The 21,754-nt window shown below is 38.8% G+C and overlaps 1 protein-coding gene across 13 annotated transcripts in view; it reads right to left on the minus strand.

Annotated features, from left to right (window-relative positions):
• SYNE1 (spectrin repeat containing nuclear envelope protein 1) overlaps nucleotides 1-21,754 on the minus strand; it is a 556,892-nt gene that overhangs the window by 86,426 nt on the left and 448,712 nt on the right. For 11 of the 13 annotated variants that reach the window (XR_010323142.1, XM_064292282.1, XM_064292277.1 and 8 more), the window contains 9 exons: nucleotides 19,613-19,768; nucleotides 15,499-15,669; nucleotides 13,336-13,469; nucleotides 12,406-12,610; nucleotides 9,699-9,881; nucleotides 8,953-9,099; nucleotides 6,256-6,410; nucleotides 5,272-5,419; nucleotides 2,867-2,961 (listed from right to left, as the gene is read on the minus strand). Coding sequence is in view for 12 of the 13 variants with exons in the window: in XM_064292282.1 (XP_064148352.1) it covers nucleotides 2,867-2,961; nucleotides 5,272-5,419; nucleotides 6,256-6,410; nucleotides 8,953-9,099; nucleotides 9,699-9,881; nucleotides 12,406-12,610; nucleotides 13,336-13,469; nucleotides 15,499-15,669; nucleotides 19,613-19,768 (1,394 nt within the window). In the remaining variant the exon portion in view is untranslated. Of the gene's footprint in view, nucleotides 1-2,866; nucleotides 2,962-5,271; nucleotides 5,420-6,255; nucleotides 6,411-8,952; nucleotides 9,100-9,698; nucleotides 9,882-12,405; nucleotides 12,611-13,335; nucleotides 13,470-15,498; nucleotides 15,670-19,612; nucleotides 19,769-21,754 lie in introns of those variants that run through there. The other 2 variants (XM_064292324.1, XM_064292327.1) reach the window with 2 other exon arrangements.

Raw genomic sequence — 21,754 nt, forward strand, 5'->3', positions numbered from 1 at the left:
CATGTACGTTTTAAGTCCACTTCCCTTTGTTCTTAGAAAAATGAAAAATATCTAGTCATGACTGTCTGTATAAAGGTTGTTCCTGTATTTAGAGAGATTAAATTTTACTTAGGGTTTCTCTTTTTCTGGCTAAAGAGTCTCAGATCTTTTAATTTGTTCTTCCTATCTCTGTGCTTTCCAACTTTAAAAAATATTGGTAGTTTTTTTTTTTTTTTGGGTTTTCTACAACATTTAACTTGTAGTCTTAGAATTGGCTAGTAAAGGTTTGTCCAGCATCAGACAGAAGGAGCTACTTTGTAGATGATAGTGTTATTTATACATCTGAGTACTAAAGTGTAACATTTGTGTTTTCTCTGTTATGTTAGTTTCCCCTGTCTTCCTCAGATATACCATTCCTTCCTCTGGAGTGTGGCATCAAATCAAAATTGGGCTTATTCCTATGTTCTTAACCCTATATTCTTGATATCTTCCCCCATTACCTAGGACCACTATGTCTTTTGATTTTGGAAATCAAATTATTATTCCTAAAAACTTATTTAATGATTCAACCTAAACAAAAAGATGAATACATAGTCAATGTCAAAAATGCCTGTATTAAACACAAAAAGTACTGAATAAAGCCCCTGTAAACTATTTATTACATGCTTTCATTTTTAATGCAGATCTGTAGGATAGATTAGATTTGATGGTGACTTCTATTTTTGAACAGATATTCGGATATCTATAATCACTTACAGCAGAATCCAAATGTGATGAGTTCGGTTCCTGGGGTTTCCCAGAAAGTTTCAAGCATCTGTTGACTCTAGAAATGTACAACTGCTGGCCTTGAGAATGGTCTGTACCGTGAAGCAACCAACCAACAACCAGCTGCTGTTGAGTCAGTCTGACTCATGGTGACCCCACACGTGTCAGAGCAGAACTGCGCTCCATAGGATTTTCAATGGCTCATTTTTTGGGAAGTAGATTGCCAGGCCTTTCTTCTGAGGTACCTCTGGGTGGACTCAATTGGCCAACCTTTCGGTTAATGTTTCCCCACCCAGCAACTATCCAAGAACTCTGTTGAACCCTTTTTCTCCCTTTGTACAACCAAGCTGTCCTGAGCTACCTGCCGGCAAAGGACTCCCTATAATATAACATCGTCAGCAGTTCTAAACTTGAAGCTCTAAAACCGAAACTTATAACTTAACTTTTAGAGCACAATACATTTATAACTTGGGGCCTTCCTGTTGTCAACATGTTCTAATCTGAATTTTTTTTTTTTTACTTGTAATTTTCAAAATCTTTATCCTCAGGTCCAACCCTCCCCTTTTCATCTAGTTGGTGCTTTTTCCTAAAATTACCACTTAAAATTTAATAGATGCTGGCTTGCACATGTATTTTAAATTTTATTTTGCTTAATGACCCAAACATTTATAATATTGTTATGGATTTGGCAAAGGGCAAATAAAGCAAAGAATAAAAGTTAATTGCGTTTGAGTTTATTTTATTTTGAAGGCCTTAACTCCTCAGTAAGGCTCACACTGGAATCTGGCTGACTTAGAATAGAATAAACATGGTATCACATTTTGTTGTTCCAACCTTAACTGCAGAAGTCTCTCATGTGCTTCCAGAGAAATATCCTGTTAAAACTGAAAATGTTTCCAAAACATTGAAAAAAATTTTTCAATAAAAATAATGATTTGTTTTCTAATTTTGTGAAAAAATACTAATTTTAATCACAACTACTGGTCCTAAATATGGGAAAGATACACACATAATAAAAATAAACCAGGCTTATACTCTAAATGGAGCCTCGACGGCACAGTGGCTGCTAACCAAAGGGTCGGCAGTTCGAATCCACCAGCCACTCCTTGCAAACCCTATGGGGCAGTTCTGCTCTGTCCTATAGGGTCCACGGCAGTGGGTTTGGTTTTTGTTTGTTTATACTCTAAATAGAGCTCCAGGGTGGTACAAATGGTTAAGAGCTCAGCTACTAACCAAAAGGTTGGAGGTTTGAGTCCACCCAGATGCACCTCAGAAGAAAGACCTGGTAATGTACTTCCAAAAAATCAGCCATTGAAAGTTCCATGGCAACTGGATGTATATTCCAAATACAAAGCACAGGAAGTAGATTAGACACAGTGAGTATCATTCCAAGGAACTGTAAATACGGTAGGAAATTGTTAGTCCACTTGCCACAAGGCTGACAAAGAGCTAGGTTTTACCTCTGCGTTTTTAATAAAGAGATAAATTGCTAGGTGATTAAGAGGAAGCATGATTTCAGTTTGAATGTAACACGACTTCAGGTAGCACACTATTTTCAAACATGAAGGATGCAGACAGTCTGGGAAGGCTGGCTGGTGTAAGGCAGATCTGATTGCAAACCAGAGCCGATGGCTCCCAAGCAGATTCTGCCACTACTTAGTTATATGATCTTTGTGAAAGCAGCTCACAATTTGGGGCCTCAGGTTTTTCGTCTCTAAGTAAGAGAGATGGACTAGTGATCTCCAAGCAACCCTTGGGAACAAAATTTCTGCAATTCTATGAGAATATTAGAAGCATCTGTTTACAAACTAATGATACCTCATAGATCCCATTCACTCTGATCTATTCATTAATGCCAGGCCCCTAGAGATAACTAGCGAAGGTTGGCTAGGTGATTTCCAATTACACTATGTCCTTCATACACTGTAATAGCAGTTCTTTAGAAAGATTCAATAGTCAGTCATTTCAGAGATTCAGGCAAGCTTTTCCTCCAATTACTAAGACTCTGCTATCTGACAATTTCCTTAGGAAGATTGGATATATGCCTTCTAATCTGCTCATTAAAAAGAAAATGACTAATTTACTGGAAACTTTCTTCATAATAATATACCAAAAATCCTACCTGTCATCAACTTGACCTTGTTCTAGAAGACGCTGACCATCAACGATGATCGAGTGTAAAATCTGCTGACGACTGAACATCTCCGCTTGAAACAACTAGTATTTAAAAAGAACACACTTTAGAGTTCCGAATATTAGTGGCCAGTTCGCTAATAACTTTCCCAATATTCTGATCTTAGCAAGGCTATGAAAAATATCTCCAGCTGAATTGGCTACGTGTGAAATCCTGTGGGGTAGGAATCATTTATTCTTAAAAATTCAATTAAGATATGCTTGAAATAAGGGTTAGTTTTTAGTTTATTAAAACTAAGTGCCTAAAAGTAGAGTAATGTTTCACTCTTTCTTTCAAAGGCAACTAATAGTAAAGCTAGTTAATGGCCATTTTATATGTTCTGGTATATTCTACATGCAGAATAGGGTCCATTTTTAAGCATAGAGAACAGCTTAAGACCTTTAAAAAGTTGAAGAAAGGAAGGAAAAAAAATAACTCCCATACTTTTTCTGATTTTTTTTTCCTTTTGGACTAAGTATTTTTCAATATAATTACGTTAATAAAATTATTTCACTATTTAACAAACTCAATGGACAGTCTTTTCAATTATTTCCACTGTAATTTTTTACACTTTTGTTGCGGCATAATTCACATGCCATATAACTCAGCCACTTAAAGTATACAATACAATGGCTTTTAGTCTATTCCCGGAGTTGTGTAACCATGGCCATAGTCAATTTTAGAACATTTTTATCACCCCAAGAAGCAACTCTGTACCCATTCCATGTTTCTCCTCAGCTCCAGCCTTACCTTACTCATTGCCTTTAAGTTGATTCTGACTCATAGCGACCCTATAGCACTGAGTAGAACTGCCCCATAGGGTTTCCAAAGAGTGGCTGGTGGATTTGAACTGCTGATCTTTCAGTTAGCAGCCAAGCTCTTTACCACTGCCCCACCAGGGCTTCCAACTCCAGCCTAGGTAACTGCTAATCTATTTTCTGTCTCTACAGATTTGCCTATTCTGAAAATTTCATACAAATGGCATCATACCATATATGACCTTTGGCATCTGGCTTCTTTCACTTAGGTTAATGTACTTGAGGGGTTCATCCTTGTTGCAGCATGCACTTCATTCCCTTTTACTGCTAAATAATATTCCACTGCTATGGATACAACACACACCATTTCTTCAGCAGTTGATGGGCAATTGGGTTGTTTCTACTTTTTGGCTATTATGAGTAATACTGCTGTGAATCATTTGTGTAGACGCTTATTTTCAATTCTCATGGGTGCCATAACTAGGAGTCGAATTGCTGGGCTATATGGTAACTCTATGTTTAACATTTTGAGGATCTGCCAAACTGCTCCCCAAAGCAGCAGTACCATTTTACACTCCCACCAGTTATGTACGACAGTTCCAATTTTCCCACATCCTCACCAAAGCTTGTTATCTTTTTCATTCTAGCTATCCTAATGAATCTGATATAATACTCCACTCCATTGCAGTTTTGATCAATCATCTGCCAACGCAAGAAAGCTGGATTTAAAAATAACTCACACATCTTTAAATTCTCCATTTTTAAAATTCTAGCAAAATGCTTTAAAGTTGGTTTCATTCTCTTTTAAGGTCTGAATTGAGCTCTTCTCTGCTGATGGGTAACATGGAGCAACTTAGTGACACCAGTAAACAGCAAAATTGGGACTAACGGCAAATTGATCTGATTTTTGGATAGTTTCTTGAGAAATAATAAAGCAGTTTGATCAAGAGGTATACTTGGAGATATGTGGTAGCTTGATTTCCTGGAGGAATATTTATTTATGCCTTTTGAAGAACACAATCTTCATTTCTCAAAGATTTCTGATCAAAACAGAGTTTCTTAAGCAATTAGCCTTGGCAACGTTAATGTAGCCTGCAACCCAACTTGAAAACTAACTTTCGGCCCTCCTTTCCTCCGCTTCCTCTCTTGCCCAGTAAGTAGCATTTAACCACAATTCTGGCACGACATATTGCAGGGTGTGGAGGCCAGCCACATGCTTATACAGTGAAACCTGTGGGAGCCAGAACTCAACGGGACGGCCTTGTTTTTCCAGGTCTCACAGGTTTTCCGCCTTTGACAGGGTGCAGTCTTACCACTTTTCTATCACTCGTTTTCATGGACAATATTTGAGTTTTCCTTTTCTGACAGATTTCCACCTTGCACAGGTTGTGGCTTTCACAGGTTTTACTGTAACTGACTATGAAGCAGAGAACTGGACGACATTTTCATAATTAAGATATCCAAAGCTTAAGAAAGAAGGCAAAAATGAAGACAGAATTTGAGAAGACTCAGCACAAGTTACAACATGATGTTTTCAAGCCTTTTCCACAGGCCTCAAACTTCTTTATTCTCTAAAAAGTCCTCGGCCTAACTCACCTCGTGCGCTCTCCGCTGTTCCAAAAGATGCTCATATTTGCCTGAAATCTCCACGGCTAACTTCTGCTCTGTCTCAACCAGGAACTCCATCCACGTCTCACATTTTTCTGAGAAAGTCTGATGTTGTAACAAAAATGACTGCAGTTTACTGACAAAGGATAAAGAATAATGTTATTTTGCTGCTCGTTCTTGTGTCTCCAACACATAAAACTAGATTAAATATTCTCTCTCTGATTCTAATTTAACTACCAGGAAACTTTTACGTTAGGTGGTAACACTCAAAAAAATTGTAAAACAATATAAAGACTTTTTATAAAACAATATAAATATAAATGTAAAATTTTTAAAAATGATATAAAATTATACATGTACCTTTAATAGATTCTTACTTAAAAAGGGCTTTTCCCCCCGAGTAAAATAATATTTAGGACATTAAACAGGGGAACCCACTTACACAATCTGAGCTTCCTACTTTTAGTTCAAATTTTGTCAGTATTATTGGAAACAGGTAGAATTCACAAAACCAAAAAAAAAAAACCAAACCCAGTGCCATTGAGTCGATTCCGACTCATAGCAACCCTATAGGTCAGAGTAGAACTGCCCCCATAGAGTTTCCAAGGAGCATCTGGTGGATTCAAACTGCCGACTCTTTGGTTAGCAGTCGTAGCACTTAACCATTATGCCACCAGGATTTCCGTAGAATTGATAAATACACAAAAATCATGAATTTAAAACATACTGGTGTACTGGAGTTGCCAAAACATCTCTTGGTTAACCCAAACCAAATCCATTGCCTTCAGAGTCGATTTTGACTCATAGTGACTCTCTATAGGGCAGGGTAGAACTGCCTCATAGGGTTTCCAAGGCTGTAATCATTATAGACGCAGACTGCCACATCTTTCTCCCACGGAGCAGCTGGTGGGTTTCCCAGCCAAGCGCTTAACCACTACACCACCAGGGCTCCTTATCTCTTGGTTACTCTACCTGAATCTTTCTGTAGTCTGAGAGGAGATGAGAGACCAGTGGCGATTCAGGTTCTGCATCCTTTTGATTTCCTTATCACTCAGGGGTAACCGATACCCAAGCTCATTCAGGTGGTCTAAATCTGGAGACATGCTGCTGAATCTCAACATCTGTCCCTGAAACCAAGATTTAAAGACAGTTTTAGAATCCTGGTCAGAGAAGGCAGAGCTTTGTCAAATGCACAGTTCACTTTTGATTTCAGGAAGAAACTGGTCTTTGGTCTCCTACACATTTCTTGGCCACTTACTTGCAATCTCCAGGGACACACAGAAGGAAAGCAAAGCTGAGTCTCCTCATCAGCTAACTTTCGCTGCTGCTGCTGCTATTCCTATTACAGCTATCATTATCCTTCATTGAATGCTTCACGGTTTATGTGCATTTTCTTATTTATTTGACTTATTTACTCATAAGTAATTCTTGCTAGAGCTGATAAAGGAAGAACATTTACTGATGACTAAAAAAAGCTTATTTCTTATCTTTTGCATGGGCTTGTTTATTGTTCAACATTAGTAATGATCGCAACAATGATAGCTGACATTTATTGAGCACTTACTATAAACCAAGCCCTGTTGTAAGTAATATCTCATTTTGTCCTCAAGCAATTCCATGAAGTCAGTACTACTATTCCCACTTTACAAACAAGGACACCAAAAACCAAACCCGTTGCCATTGAGTCAATTCTGACTCATAGCAACCCGATAGGACGGAGTAGAATTGCCCCGTAGAGTTTCCAAGGAGCGCTTCATGGATTTGAACTGCCAACCTTTTGGCTAGCAGCCGCAGCATTTAACCACTACAGAGACACAAAAAATTAACTGAATTGCCCAAGGCCATCTGGGTAGAAAGTGGTGAAATTAGGTAAATAAGAATTGTTGGGTTCTTGCTAGATGGAATACAATCCTACTTATCTTTGAAATGACTACATATTGCCTTAAGGGCTTCAAATTTAGGTCTGTGACCCCAATCTCAAAGTTGGTGAGAGGACCAGTCTATGCTCTCAGATCTCTCTCCTCCCTTCATACACAGGACAAAGCTACCTGTCCTGGGTTTTTCCATGGACACTCTTATCTTCATCTAGGAAGCTGGCTGTAGGAAGGAGAAAATATCAGGCAATCTTTGTCAGTATGTGTTTTCTCTTTGCAAGCTCTGCGAATAGCCCATTATCTTTGAAGACAGAATCAATCTTCTAATTATTAAAGCAGAAAGGGTAACTGTTAGATGGCAGCACTTCCACAGGCAGACATCAGCAGTGAACAAAATTGCCTTACACGGTCCCTCTATCATGGTGATTTCAGAGTGTGAGTGTGTGCAAGCAGCATAGAGAACAATAATAAGCACTTAATCACATGAATATAACTGAACGCCATGATGAAGGATTGCAGAGCAAGAAGAGTGCTATGTGAGTGTACTGGGGAGTCTGAACCCGGCAGCCAGGGAAGGCTTTTCTGAGAAAGTGACACAGAACAAAACACCAGAGGTGTATTTTTGGGGGGAGAGAAGAAAACAATTCCAGGAAGCGGGGAGCATCTTGTGCACGACCCCAGGGAAGCACCATGGCTTCTAAGTGACTGGAGAGACAGTGAAGCAAGATGAGCCCGAGGGAAAAATGTGAAAGAGAAATTTCAATTCTCATGGGATCCAGACTTTCTGGAGCCACTGAATCTGTATAAAGTCCTAAAACTATTGTCCTGAGATAATCTTTAAACTTAAAATCTTAAACCAAAAATATCCACTGAAGCCTTCTTTAAACCGAACAACAGTCTAGCTTAACTAGTAAAGAATGTCTGCCATTAGCACTGTGCTCTTTTAAAGAATTTTCCATATGGGATAAAATGGACAACAGCAACTTGAAAGGTTAGATTGGAAGCTTAGGGGGAAATCAGTTTATGTCAATAGGGGAGGAACAAATTGGAAAAGAAGGGTGAGAACGGCTACACAATGTGAAGAATGTCATCAAAGTCACTGTATTGTACCTGAAGAAATTACTGATTTGATGAATGCTTGTTGTGTATTTTTTTAATAAAATAGAAAAAGAAAAGATGAGCCCCTTAGGGAGATAGGGGAAAGCCAGATTATGACAGACATGATAAGCCATGCTGGTTTTTATCCTGAGAGCACTGGAATCCCCTGAAAGTTTTCAGCGGGGAAGAATACGCTACCACTTGTATGCCTACTGTGTTATTTTATTTTCTTTACTGAAAGTTTGAGATAGTTCATAAAAAAAACAAAATAAGTAAGTTAAAAAAAAAAAATCGTTCTGGCACCTAATGGGAGAATGGATTGGAAGGCAAGGGGTGGATGCAAAGAAATCCCTGGAAGGCTGCTGCAGAGCCCCAAAACATAGATCAGGGAGGATGATGGTACAGATGGCAGGCTCGAGAGCTATTCAGGAGGGGACTGACTGGGCATGGGGGGCACGGGAAGGGACTAGCGGTGGGGTTAGAGGAGGTGTGTAGGGCTTTTCTAGGACTGGTCCTGGTTAGGCTCTCTTTATGAGCTGGAAAACCATCTGTGCTCACAGCCAACATACAGTTCACTCCTCTAGGTGTCATTGGGAGCTAAGAAGAAGGAGTAGGTCTATGTCAGGGGTTCTGAGCTTTCCTTAAGATTTGAGGATAGAAGACAGAAAATATGGGATTAAGATTTTAATATATTTACCTTAAGTTCTTCCATCCTTTCCTGGATAGTAGAGAGATCAGATGAATGGCTAGGGTCCTGCCCTTGTAGGATTTCTTCAGCCTCCACTACCCAGGCCTCCAAACCTTCTAAACTCTTGGCAAAGGTTTCATAGTCAAGAACTCCAGCCTTTTTTTTTTTTTTCAAAAAAGAAAATTGGTATTTAGAAATCTAGGGAAAGAGCAAGTAACTATTAAAATTATTTTTTACATTCCTGTATCAAATTGTCTTTCTCAAGATATCATCCCTAAAAAAAAAAAGCTATAGTAATTTAAATTTTCTTCTCTTTAATTTTTCTAAAATTTAGAATTATTTCTGTGTATCATTAATCAATTAACCAATTAATGTCGTTTGTTAAATATGCTGTCAAATTATGTCTGAAACATATTCTGATTCTAACAAGAACTTAAATCATATAAACATGAATACTAATATTAAAGCCACTCAGTGTTTACTAACTGAACATATTTACTCAGTACCATGGAAGCAGATGTTGGTTTAGGGACTAAATTACATTGGAGAGAACAATCCAGGACTCCCATGTCCCTTGTCCCCACTGTAACTTTCAGTTGTTATTTTAAGAACCTGATCTCCAAGTTTGTTTATTTTTTAATTCTTTGATGTTGAGGGAAGCATTATCTCCATGATGAAAACTGACTCTTTTCCTATGTTTATGCCCAGACTATAGCACACTGGTTTCTAACGCTGAGTGAGTATGAGCTCTGTACCTGTAACACAGTCTGCTGTTTGCAAAGAGCTTGTTCGAGGGCAGATAAGTGTTGACTCAAAGAGACTTGATCGGACTGAATGGCTGATGCAGCAGAAGGGTCCACTTGTTGCTTCAGCTGCTCTCCCAGCTCATGGAGAACAAAAAGGGAATCCTTAACAGTCCCTAGTCCTTTCAGGAGGTCCTGAAGAAGACGAAAATATGGAAACACCTGTCACAAATCAACATGTTACGTGCACTCTTTATTATAAACAGTAAATAGCAAAGGTCCACGCATCTAAAAAAAAGAAAAAAATACGCATCTAAAACGCATCTAGAGGGACTCAAATCTTATTTGTCAAATTACTATACTAGATAAACTTCATTTGAAGAAAATATGATCAAGAATTGACTATAATCCCACTTGACCTTTGAAATGACCACAGATTGCCTGCAGAGCTTCAAACTTAGGTTCTTGACTCCAAACTCAAATTCGGTGAAACTCAACAGAAAGCAGTCTATACTTTCAGAATTCTTTCCTCCCTTCTAACACCAGACCAAGCAACCTGCACTGGTTTACCCATGGACCTTCTTATTTCCACCTAAGAAACCGGTCACGGGAAGGCAAAAATGTCAGGAAACCTTTGTCAGTATGTGTTTTCTCTTGGCATGCTCTGCAAAAATTACGTTATCTTTCAATATAGAATAAATTGCCCCAATTATTGAAGCCAAAGGTGTAATCGTTAGATGGCAGAACTTCCATGAGTTGACATCAGTGGTGAACATAATTGAATGGCACCGTCCTTGTCTCTTGTGGTGCTTTCAGAGGGTAAGATACTAACCAAACAGCAGACAGATCAGTGGTAATCACCTAATCACACAAATAGAATTAAACACCATGATAAAGCATTGAAGAGAAAGAATGGTATGCTATGGGTATATCAGTGGGAGCCTAAAAAGAAGAATAAAATTTATTTTGAATATATATATATATTTTTAAAGTGTATATACATACATATATTTTAATACTATTTTGATAATAAAAGCCACATAGCTCATTGTAAAACACTGGGAAAATCCAGAAAAACATACATAAACAGGAAAAAAAGAACATTATTCCCAGTAGAGTAGTAACTAGAAATATTTCGGTACCACTTCCCCTACCTCTTTAGGTAACTGATATTCAATTGAAAACACAGTGCTATATTCAACTTTTTTTTCTATTAAATATTATCATATGTGTGAGGAATTAGTTTATTATCAATATCTTTGTATATGTGGTCACATTATAGTGGTCACAACAGACCTGTCAATCTCAGTGGGGGTGGAGAAACCCAGTGATGGCTTTGGTGAGCTGAGGGTAAGAGTAGGCTGTACCTCACCTTTTTCATGGCCTTCACTTTGTTGGGACACCTCATATGCTCAAAAATAGAATCCAGTGGAAATTTCCTGTGTCTGGCCTCTACTTACTACTACCAATTCTGACCCATGGTACCTCCTTGTGTATCAGAGTAGAACTGTGCTCCATATGGTTTTCAATGGCTGATTTTTTGGGAATTAGATTGCCAGGTCTTTCTTCTGAGGTGCCTCTGGGTGGATTCGAACCTCCAACCTTTCAGTTAGCAGCTGAGTACATTAACATTTGCATCACCCAGGGACTCCCCATCTACTACTAAGAAAGAACAAATGACAGGTTCTTTTACCTGGACAGTGACCTGTTCCCAGTGCCCCAACCACACATGATGGAGAAGACAGAGCCTGCTATGCCTAAACAGAGACTGTTGTGGAAGGAAAAAGACAAAGGGCTCTTGTGACCTTGACACAGATATCTAAAACATTTACAGTAATAATTTGGAGTTCTGCATTATAAAAGAGGCATATCTCAACTCAGGAGAATTGCAGATGACAAATCTTATAAGGATAAAATATGAGGAAGGAAAAAAAAGTAAGGTATTATATTTACTTTAAATATTAAACGCTAGCTTTAAACTGTTTACTTGTGTGAAGGTATTAAAATAGGTTAAACTTTTATTTAATATATTTGTATAACTTGCCTGATTCTAATGAACCAGTTTGGGAAAGCTTATAAAAATATTCTTGTAAAAAGGCACATAAGGACAATAATAAGAGCCACTTGATGGATAAAACAAGAGAAAACTTGTTTCTGAAAAGCTTAAGTAGGTTATTGGCCACCAAAGCGAAAAAGAAAAATATTAAAAAGCTATTAAAACAAAGTATACCAATAAATCAAGAGAGAAAGGTTGCTTTCTACCACTAAATTCTTAGAATAAATTATTATGTAGAAAAAGAGACATTGAACCAAAATGGGCAATGCCTTCAACAGTGGATTCTCAAAAGATATAAAATTATTCCCGCCATGGTCATTTCTTATATTGACCATCTCAGTAAAAACTGATAGCCTCAATCTTTCACATGGATTGCATTCCATTAGGAAAAACAGGAAAACAAATCATCTTTAAAAGTGAAGCAATAGGGAGGGACCTCTTAAATATGATACAAGTACAAACGTATTCTGGAAACCTAGTAGGCTTTTTGATATTTAAGACTTTTTTTCGCGGAGGAGGGGTAATTTTCTTACATACTGGATAATTGGATAACAGCCTTACATACTGAGATACACTAAACCTGACACACATCACCGCTAGCCTGATAAATGTGTGAAGTCTAAGAATGGCATGTTGGAAAAATACAGTCGTTCCTGAACATACGTTGCAGTCTTGAATCCACGCAGCGACTTCATCGTCAGCGATGTCCTTGTTGGTGGCAGCCTTCAATAGCTCATTGGTTTGATCCTCCTGCTGCTGAACTGTAGATGCACACTGTTTGGTGTAGTCCTTGTATCTTTGCCAAAGCTGAAGTAGTGCCTTGCTGGCGTGCAGCTGCTCAGCGATCTCTTCCAGCAAGTTATTCCATCTGGAAGCAACAGCCAACACTCATGAACAGATTACCACATCTCCTCAAATGCTGTTATTTACTATTTTATTTTTCATGATTCTGGATTATGTGAACACGGAACTACTGCAGAGATGTCTCGTTTCTACAGAATAGAATAAAAAGTAACATGCCACAGTCTTGTTTTAAGGGTAGATAACTGGGATGAGGGAAATATTTGGGTACATAACAAGTCTAAGCTTTTTCTCAATGGCTTCACTACATTTACTTATCCTTAAACTCACTTTGGTGTAGTGGTTAAGAGCTACAGCTGCTGACCAAGAGGGCGGCAGTTCAAATCCACCAGCTGCTCCTTGAAAACCCCATGGGGCAGTTCTACTCTGTCCTATAGGGTTGCTATGAGTCAGAATCGACTCGATGGCAATGGGTTTAATCTCACTTTGTGAAAATTGAGACGTTAAGAGAATAGGAGCTAATTAAGTTCAAATTCGTAACGTCTGAAAGTTCTATTATATCATTTATACTAAGGCCTTAGTACAAATAATGCATAAAAACCCCAAAACCAGACAATTCTGACTCATAGCAACCCTACAGATGTAGAGGAACTGTCCCATAGGTTTTCCAAGGAGTGGCTGGTGGTGGATTTAAACTGCCGGCCTTTTGGTCGGCAGCCAAACTCTTAATGTCTATGCCACCAGGGCTCCATAAATAATGTACGACAATGTAAAAATTGGCATACTCCATACCTCATATTGACTTCTTTCAGCGTATTGGTAAGAGTCTCTGTCACAGGTGGGTGACACTCCTTTAATAGTAGGTTGGTGATGGAGCCAAATTTCTGTAAGCTCTGTTCCTGTTTTTCTAGATCATCTTGAAGACTCTGCCCAAGGAAAAAGGACCACAGATGATATGATAGAATTTACATTTTAATAACCAAGTTTAAAGGTAATTTAGAGATGTTTTCATAAATATGTACACACAATACGCTAAGCAGACATGACTTTGCCCCAGTGCTTTATAAGCTTTCTTTATATAAATGTGTCTTCTCTTTTTATGATTTTGTTCTCACGGGTAGAAGAAGAGATTCTTAGCTGGTGCAGGACCGGGCAGTGTTTCATTCTATTACATATAAGGTTGTCAGGAGTTGGAGCTGACTCAAGGGCAACTAACAACAACATAGTGGCATCAGGGATTCTTCTGGAAAAGCTCACATAGGGTGTCCTTGCCCATTATCCAGTAGAAATGCATGGCCGTGGCATGTGTGCAGTCTGTCATACTGTGGTTTACTCTGCTGTGGCGAAATAGCTAAGCGCAAGTTTAAACGCTCGTCTGTTAGCTGAAAGGTTGGCAGTTTGAACACGCCCGGCAGCTCCACAGGGAAAGACCTGGGTGATCTCCAAACGTAAAGATTACAGTGTAGGATATCCTATGGGGAAGTTCGACTCTGTCACTTGGGTTTGCTATGAGTTGAAATCAACTTGATGGCACCCAACAACAACAACATTGTACTATATACCTATAGAGTTTTTCTACCACAAGCTCCTTAAGAAGCCATGGCTTGGGGACACATTCTGAGTAGCATCCCTAAGTACCACCTCTGGGTGTCCCTCCTTGCTCAGAATGTTTATTAGACAGGCTGTAGGCTTGGGCAGGGTCTTCTACCAACAACCATGAGGGAATTGGAAGAAAGATGTTTTGCTAGAAATATTGCTGGTTTGATAGACTCAGTTCTTAGAAAAACTTGATAGATGAAGTTGGCTACCAAACTCCTGTACAATTTAACACCCACAGCTGAATGTCTTCAAATCAAAATATTCAAGAAAAAGAACCTTCATCCTTTCATATCTCGAGACAGCTCTTGCAGGTGTTAAATGCAGAATATATTAACTTAAAAAGTACTTTCAAAGTCTTCAAAATGATGATGTTATTTTTAAACTTGCGATTCTCAAAATAAGTTTTACTTAGTTCTATAACAACTATTTCAGGTTTAGAAAAATTATGTACACATTTCATTCACACCGTCCCTTCTCCCCCCACCCAAAAAAAACAAAACAAAACAAAACAAAACACTTTCTTAATGAAGTCTGGAAATGAGGCCAACAACATATAAACTTTGTCTGCCAAGCCAGGGAAGTCTACCAGGTGTGAAAAGGGTACATGCTGGGCTTCTGCTGGCATCCCATCCCTTGAAGACCTGTCCTGCCCATCCCATAGACTGACAAGAAGACAGAACAGCGACAGTGAGAGTGGCCCTGTACCAGGAGCCAGGGGGTGAGGGTGACAGCTTGTAGGCAGCAGCTACTTTGAGAGCAGTGACCCAAGGTAGGAGAGAGTGCTCTGGTTAAAACAAACAGTAGCAATGTCATTTTCAATGAGTACAATGAAAAGGGACACAGAGGAAACCAAGGACTAAGTCTTAGAAAAAGAGGATTTTGTGTGCACATTGGATAGGCCATTGACATTATGCTGAATGAAAAGAAAAGGACTTCATAGTTTAAAAGTTTACCACTTTTGCTATTTTTCTCTTTGCTTTCTTTTTAATCCTTTAGAACATGTTTGGAGAAGCAGGATAAAAAGAGAAATGGAAGATATAAAAGGCAGTGGCAACGGACCAAGGAGGCTGAGTCGTGTACAAAATCATTTTATAAAATACATTTATGCATATATTTATTTAATAGAATTTAAAAAGTCATTTAGTTACACACCAGCTAATCCAAAATTTTGTGTCCACAAGCCAAGTTGGATTAAGTAGCAAAGCAAGTGAGCTAAATTTTAAAGACTGAAAAAATAACTAAATCTAAACAATATATGGTCATATTTTGGCAGATATACTGGGGTTCGCATTTACTAATTTTTTGTTTTTCTCAAATTAAAAAGCACGTGAAGGATGTATTAAATTCATTTCTTACCTGAAGGTTGTCTACTTGAACTTGCACGGCTTCTAAAGAGCCTGTCAGCAGACGGAAACGGGCAAGGGAGTATCTAGCCTCCATAAGGGAACTGTTGATCTCATCAAAGGCCACTTTGTAATTGCTCCATTGGTCCAGCACTGACTTCAGCAGTATCTTCAACTGCCCTGCCTTTAGAGAAAGACAAAAGCTTGCTGTCACAAAAAAGTCCAAATGAATACTTATCCAAGTGATGGACACATTGACATTTAAGAACTTCATCAGGGTGCGAGGCATTATGAATAAACTAAGTTAAACGTGGCAACTTGGAAATTTACGCCTTTCACACATTTAAACATTTAGTCTAAATGCAAATACTTAAAGAAGTGATGTATGTTCATGGACATCTAGGTGAAGAGATCAATATGTTGAACACCACAGTTTAGGAAATACACTGAATGAGTGCTTTAAATGTATATACTCACATAGTCCTCACAACAACCTGGTGCCAAGCCCAAGCCCGTTGCCCTCGAGTTGATTCCAACTCATAATGACCCTACAGGACAGAGTAGAACTGCCCCATAGAGTTTCCAAGGAGCGCCTGATGGATTCCAACTGCCAACCTTTTGGTTAACAGCTGTAGCACTTAACCAGTACCCCATCAGGGTTTCTACAACCTTATGAGGTAGGTGTAATTATGCTCCCTATTTTACAGATGAAGAAACTGAGACACATAGAGGTTATGAAAATTAACCAAGATCACACCGTTAGAATGTAGGAGATGTAGATTCAAAGCTAGGTAGTCTAGTGTCGGGAAATCAAGTGAGATATATACAAATACATATATACACACACACATAGGTATATATGTAGTGTGTGTATGTATATATATTCATATATACATACACATATACATATACACATATAAAACCATTGTCATCAAGTCCATTCCAACACATAGAGACCCTATAGGACAGAGTAGAACTGCCCCATAAGGTTTCCAAGAAGCAGCTGGTGGATTCAAAATACCCACATTTTGGTTAGCAGCTCAGTTCTTAACCACTGTACCACCAGGGCGCCATATACATACCTCAAACATACACATGCATTCACACACACACATATACACAGACGCTCAATGAATATCTTTACATAAAACATTGAAGAATATTTTTTCCCTATGCTTCTCTGTACGAGAAAAGTTTTTAGTTTGGTCTGTATCATTTAGAAAGACATCTACTTTGGCACTGCTGAATGTCACAACTAATCTAAATGCAATTTATTAAATATGGAATAAGTATGGACATAATGAAGAAAATGGATCACAGAAGTTAATTTGCATCTGCATTCTCTGCTTTTCTTCTCAGCTTAAAGAAAAAAATGTTGAAACCCACCAAGAGACTATATGCTGGGCCAACGGATGAAGAAAGTGCTGCCTGAGAAATGAGGCAATGACTACAGGTGCACACAGGTGCAGGGCCCAGCCTGTGCAAACAGACGGGAAAATAAAGGAGAGAGGAGGACTGTTAAATCGTCTATTTTTCCTTTGTTTGTTTTTCATGACAAGATATTTCTGTAAAAGAACTACTTCCTTTTTTAATTATAGGGTAGATTATGTTCCCAAAACTTTGTGGTGACTTATAAAAATGTACAAAACAAAATAAAATAGATTTTAAATCAGGTTAAAGGTAAAATAAAGATAGACAGGAAAGCTGAGTCTAGAGCAGAGAATGTGAACAGTAAGCAGCTATCTGCTGTGTGTCACTGGTCCCAGTCACTTAAACTCTTTGTGTCTCAGCTCTGTCTCTGTGAGATATGGATAATAACTGTCTGTGCAGTTGTGCAGAGGCCCTGGTGGTGCTGTGGTTAAAGCGCTCAGGTGTGAACCAAAAGGTTGGTAGTTTGAACCCATGGGAGAAAAAATATGGCAGTCTGCTTCCGTAGAGATCACAGCCTACGAAACCCTATGGGGCAGTTCTTCTCTGTCCTGTAGGGTCTTCATGAGATGAAATCAACTCGATGGCAATTTTGTTTTTTTATAGGTGCTGTTGTGTGCTGAAAATGAATGTTGATCTCACATTACAAAGAGCACTGTTTGTTGTTATATTTATCTTTATTATTGGAGGATTCAGTATTTCATTCAACCAGTATTTATCAAATATCTTCATAAAGCTTACATTTTAGTAAAGGAAATTTAAACAAACAGTAAATAGTAGGTTGTGGTTGTTGGGTGCCATTGAGTCAATTCTGACCCCTAATGACCCCATATGATAGAGCACAATTGCCCCATTGGGTTTTCTAGGCTGTCATCTTTACGGAAGCAGATTGCCAGGTCTTTCTCCCACAGAGCCACTGGGTGGGTCTGAGCTGCCAACCTTTCAGTTACCAGCTGAGTGCTTAACTGTTATATAGTACATTAAAAAAAAAAAAAAATTAGAAGTTGATAAATAAGATGGATAAACACAAAGCAGAGAAGAGTTGGGGGAGCAGGGTGAGGGTGAGGAGGCTGCGATTTAAAACAAGATGGTCAGGAAAGTCCTCAGTGAGATGGTGAATTTAAGCAGAGACTTTGTGGAAAGGGAGTAAATTACGCAGCTGTTTGGGAGAGGGGTTCCAGGCAGAGGGAACAGCAAGTACAAAGTCCCTGAGTAGGGACACAGGACACACCTGCTGCGTTCAAGAGCAAGGGGAGAGCAGGGTGGCTGGGCAAGTGAGTCTGCAGGAGAGTGCAGGCAAGGTCAGAGAGGCTGGAGAAGGCCACACAATGTGGATTTCACAGGCCATCACGAGCTTTGGCCTCATTATGAATGAAGGAAGAGTCTATGTGGGGGTGGGAGGGTTAGCAGAGGAGTGACATGATCTGACTTTCATTTTAATAGGACCTCTGGTGTGGAGCCTGCATAGGCAGCCAGTGAAGTAATCAAGGCGAGAGACGATGGTGGCTTAGACCTGAGTGGCAGCTGCAGAGGCAGGGACGGGTATTGGATTCTAGATCTATTTGAAAGTAGAGCTGACAAGCTTTGCTGATAGATTGGATGTGCAGTATGAGAGAAAGAAGAGAGTTAAGAATGACTCCAAGGCTTTCTGCCCAAGCAACTAGAAGGAAGGAGATGTCATTAACTGAGAAGGCAGAAGGTTTGTGAGGGAAGACTGGGCATTGGATTTGGGCTTGGAATTTTGACACACAAATGGAGAGGTCTAATGAGTTGGATGGCGAGACTTCATCTCACATACTTTGAGCACATTATCAGGAGGGACCAGTCCTTGGAGAAGGACATCATGCTTGGTGAAGTAGAGGGTCAGTGAACAAGAAGAGGACCCTCAACAAGATGGACTGACACAGTAGCTGCAACAATGGGCTCAAGCATAGCAACGATTGTGAGGATGGTTCAAGACTGGGCAGCATTTTGTTCTGTTGTACACAGGGTGGCTGAGCAGGAACTGACTAAAGGACACATAACAACAGCAAAAGTGGTTGGATCTCTCTTTCTGTCCCTGCCCGTGTCTCTGTTTCTGTCTAGAGTTTAAGAAAGAAGTCCAGGCTGGAGACACACAAATGAGAATTGTTTGCGCCTAAGGGGAAAAAAAAAAAAAAAAAACCCTGCTGTCCAGTGGATTCCAACTCACAGGGACCCTAAAGGACAGAGTAGAGCTTCTAAGGAGCAGACGTTGGATTTGAACTGCCAACCTTTTAGATAGCAGCCGAACACTTACGGTATTTATGGAACCTGGTAGCACAGTGGTTAAGAGCTCAGCTGCTAACCAAAAGATCGACTCTACCAGCCGCTCCTTGGAAACCCTAGGGAAGTTCTACTCTGTCCTATAGGTTCGCTAGGAGTCAAAACCAACTTGACGGCAATGAGTTTGTTTTTTGGGGGTTAGCTGGTATTTATAGCCATGGAAATGGATGAGCTTATTAAAAGAGTAATGTTTAAAATAAAGCTTACTTTCTAAGAGACATCAGAAGCTCGAGTTTTTTTAAAAAGAGGTTAATAAAGTAGACTTAACAGTTTAAAGAGATGATGTACAGACTTCATCATTACATACTTAGTTACTTTAGTAAAACCAAAACCTAAAATTTGGAGACAAGCTGGCCAGCGTGGCCTTGGCATTCACTCTGCACAAGCAATACTACCATGTGGTCTAGATTTGCCCAGGTTTCGGTGAGTTTCTGCAGCGTGCACTTGACAACACCAGAGACTTCTTCTTTCTTGTTCTGAATCAAAGCAAATCCATTCTGTTCGATTGTCTCTACTTCTTTTTCCTTTGCTTTAATCAAATCTTCTAGATCCTGAAAGATTAAAAACAAACAAAAAATGTCATTTTAAATTGTTCTTTTATGGAACTCTGGGCTATGTTAAATTTGATCCATTATAGTCTTATATCCTAAAAACCTTTTATTAGTCCGAAAAGTTTATGATTCTCAGAAGCGGGTCTTTAGAGTGTTACTTCTTCCTACACTTAAATGCAAAAATTAGTCTTTTTATCCCATGGGAAATTAGCATAAATTAAAAAAGGAAAATTTGATTATTTGCTAGATAAAGAAATGGCAACATGTAATATTTTTCAAGGAGCTTTATATTCCTAAATTCATATATGTTGGTATTCAAAAAATTACATAGTTCTAGCTCATAGGAAGAAATGGGATATGATGGGATCCTGGGCTCCAGTGTCTGAAATCTGCTGCTGTCAGACTGGGTCCTTTTGGGTAAGAAACTTCTATATGTCTCAGTTTCTTCAGAAGGAAAATGAGAAGACTGAATCAATAAGCTCTTATATTCGCCTTCGTTCCCTACAATACTCTGATTCTGAAAGATTATAGGCTTTTCTCATGAATTGAATCCTTATTTTCTTTAGGATGCTCATTTATCACTGCCCATGTGAATTGCTCAAGAAGGAGAAATAATACCAGGCAGAGATTTGAAGCTCATACTTAACCACACATCGTAATTCTAATTTATATTTCAATGCCATTTGAGATTTTGAAAATTTCAAGGCAGGCCGAGATTGTCATCAACAATGTACTGATGAATAAGTAGATGGTCAAATTACAGGACCTGTCTAGGGTCACAGAGCTGGTGAGTGTCTGAGGTGGGATTCGAACTCAAGCCTCTGAGATTATTGACTTCCAGGCCAGTGCAGGGGAAGGTGCTAGCTTAACCTCAAAGTGTGGAGAGAATGGAAATCCCATGATGTGACAAGCGTTGCTTCAAGGCATGGCTACATCCCCATATTCAGAAGTAAATGTCCAGAATTAAAATAGATTTGCAGGCTTGGAGTTTAGAAAAGAGAAAATTACAAAATATTCTAGGTTTGGATAATGTCTCAATTGTGTAAAACAGATTTTCATTCCTTTCTTGTAATCTACATATGGGTAATAACATGTCAACAGGCATTGCTAGTAGTGGGGTGCTGGCCAGGAGTTTAGGATCTGCTGTTTGTCTGCCCCCTCTTTTTTGGTTGTGGTTCAAATTTTTAATTTCTCTCTATCTCATTTATCAAAATTTACCAAAAACCCATTGCCATCAAGCCAACTCTGACTAATAGCAACACTACAGGACAGAGCAGAACTGCCCCATAGGGTTTCCAAGGTTGTAATCTTCACAGAAGCAGACTGCCACGTCTTTCTCCCATGGAGCAGCCGGTGGGTGTGAGCTGCTGACCTTTTGGTTAGCAGCCAAGCACTCAACTACTGCGCCACTAGGCTCCTCCGTTTATCAGATAGGGATAGTAGTATTTTCTGCTTACCTCAAAGGGATAAAATAATTAGATAAATATCTATGAAATATCTTTTAACCTGTCAAATACTAGACAAATGTCAAGTAGTATTATTATATTCATTCATTTGCTAATCTACTATGCTTCAGGGTATATTTATTTTTTCTCCTTAATTATCATGAAGTTATTTCTGTCTTGATGTATTAGTTAAAAATGCATGCATTTATTAGCTTAAGGAGATCATTTTTTGTTTTTAATGTTGTTCTCTCATTTCCACTTTCTAATTCTGTCCGTATTTTGACACCTTTGATAATTACCAGAGAAGGGCTATGGTGACTACTGGGGTTACAGGCCCTTTATTTCAATATAGAAAACATAATTAACTTCATTATTTAAGGATTTCTCAATTTACTTCTCTAAAGAATTAAATAACCATGACTAACCTTTATAATGTCTTTAATAGGAGTCAAAAATTCAGCCACTGAAAATTAAAATTATCCTCACTGATCCATAGATATTAACTTTATTTAGGGAGAAATATTAAATGAATAATCCATTT

The sequence above is a fragment of the Loxodonta africana genome, chromosome 1 (assembly GCF_030014295.1).
Source record: "Loxodonta africana isolate mLoxAfr1 chromosome 1, mLoxAfr1.hap2, whole genome shotgun sequence".
Lineage (NCBI taxonomy): Eukaryota > Metazoa > Chordata > Mammalia > Proboscidea > Elephantidae > Loxodonta > Loxodonta africana.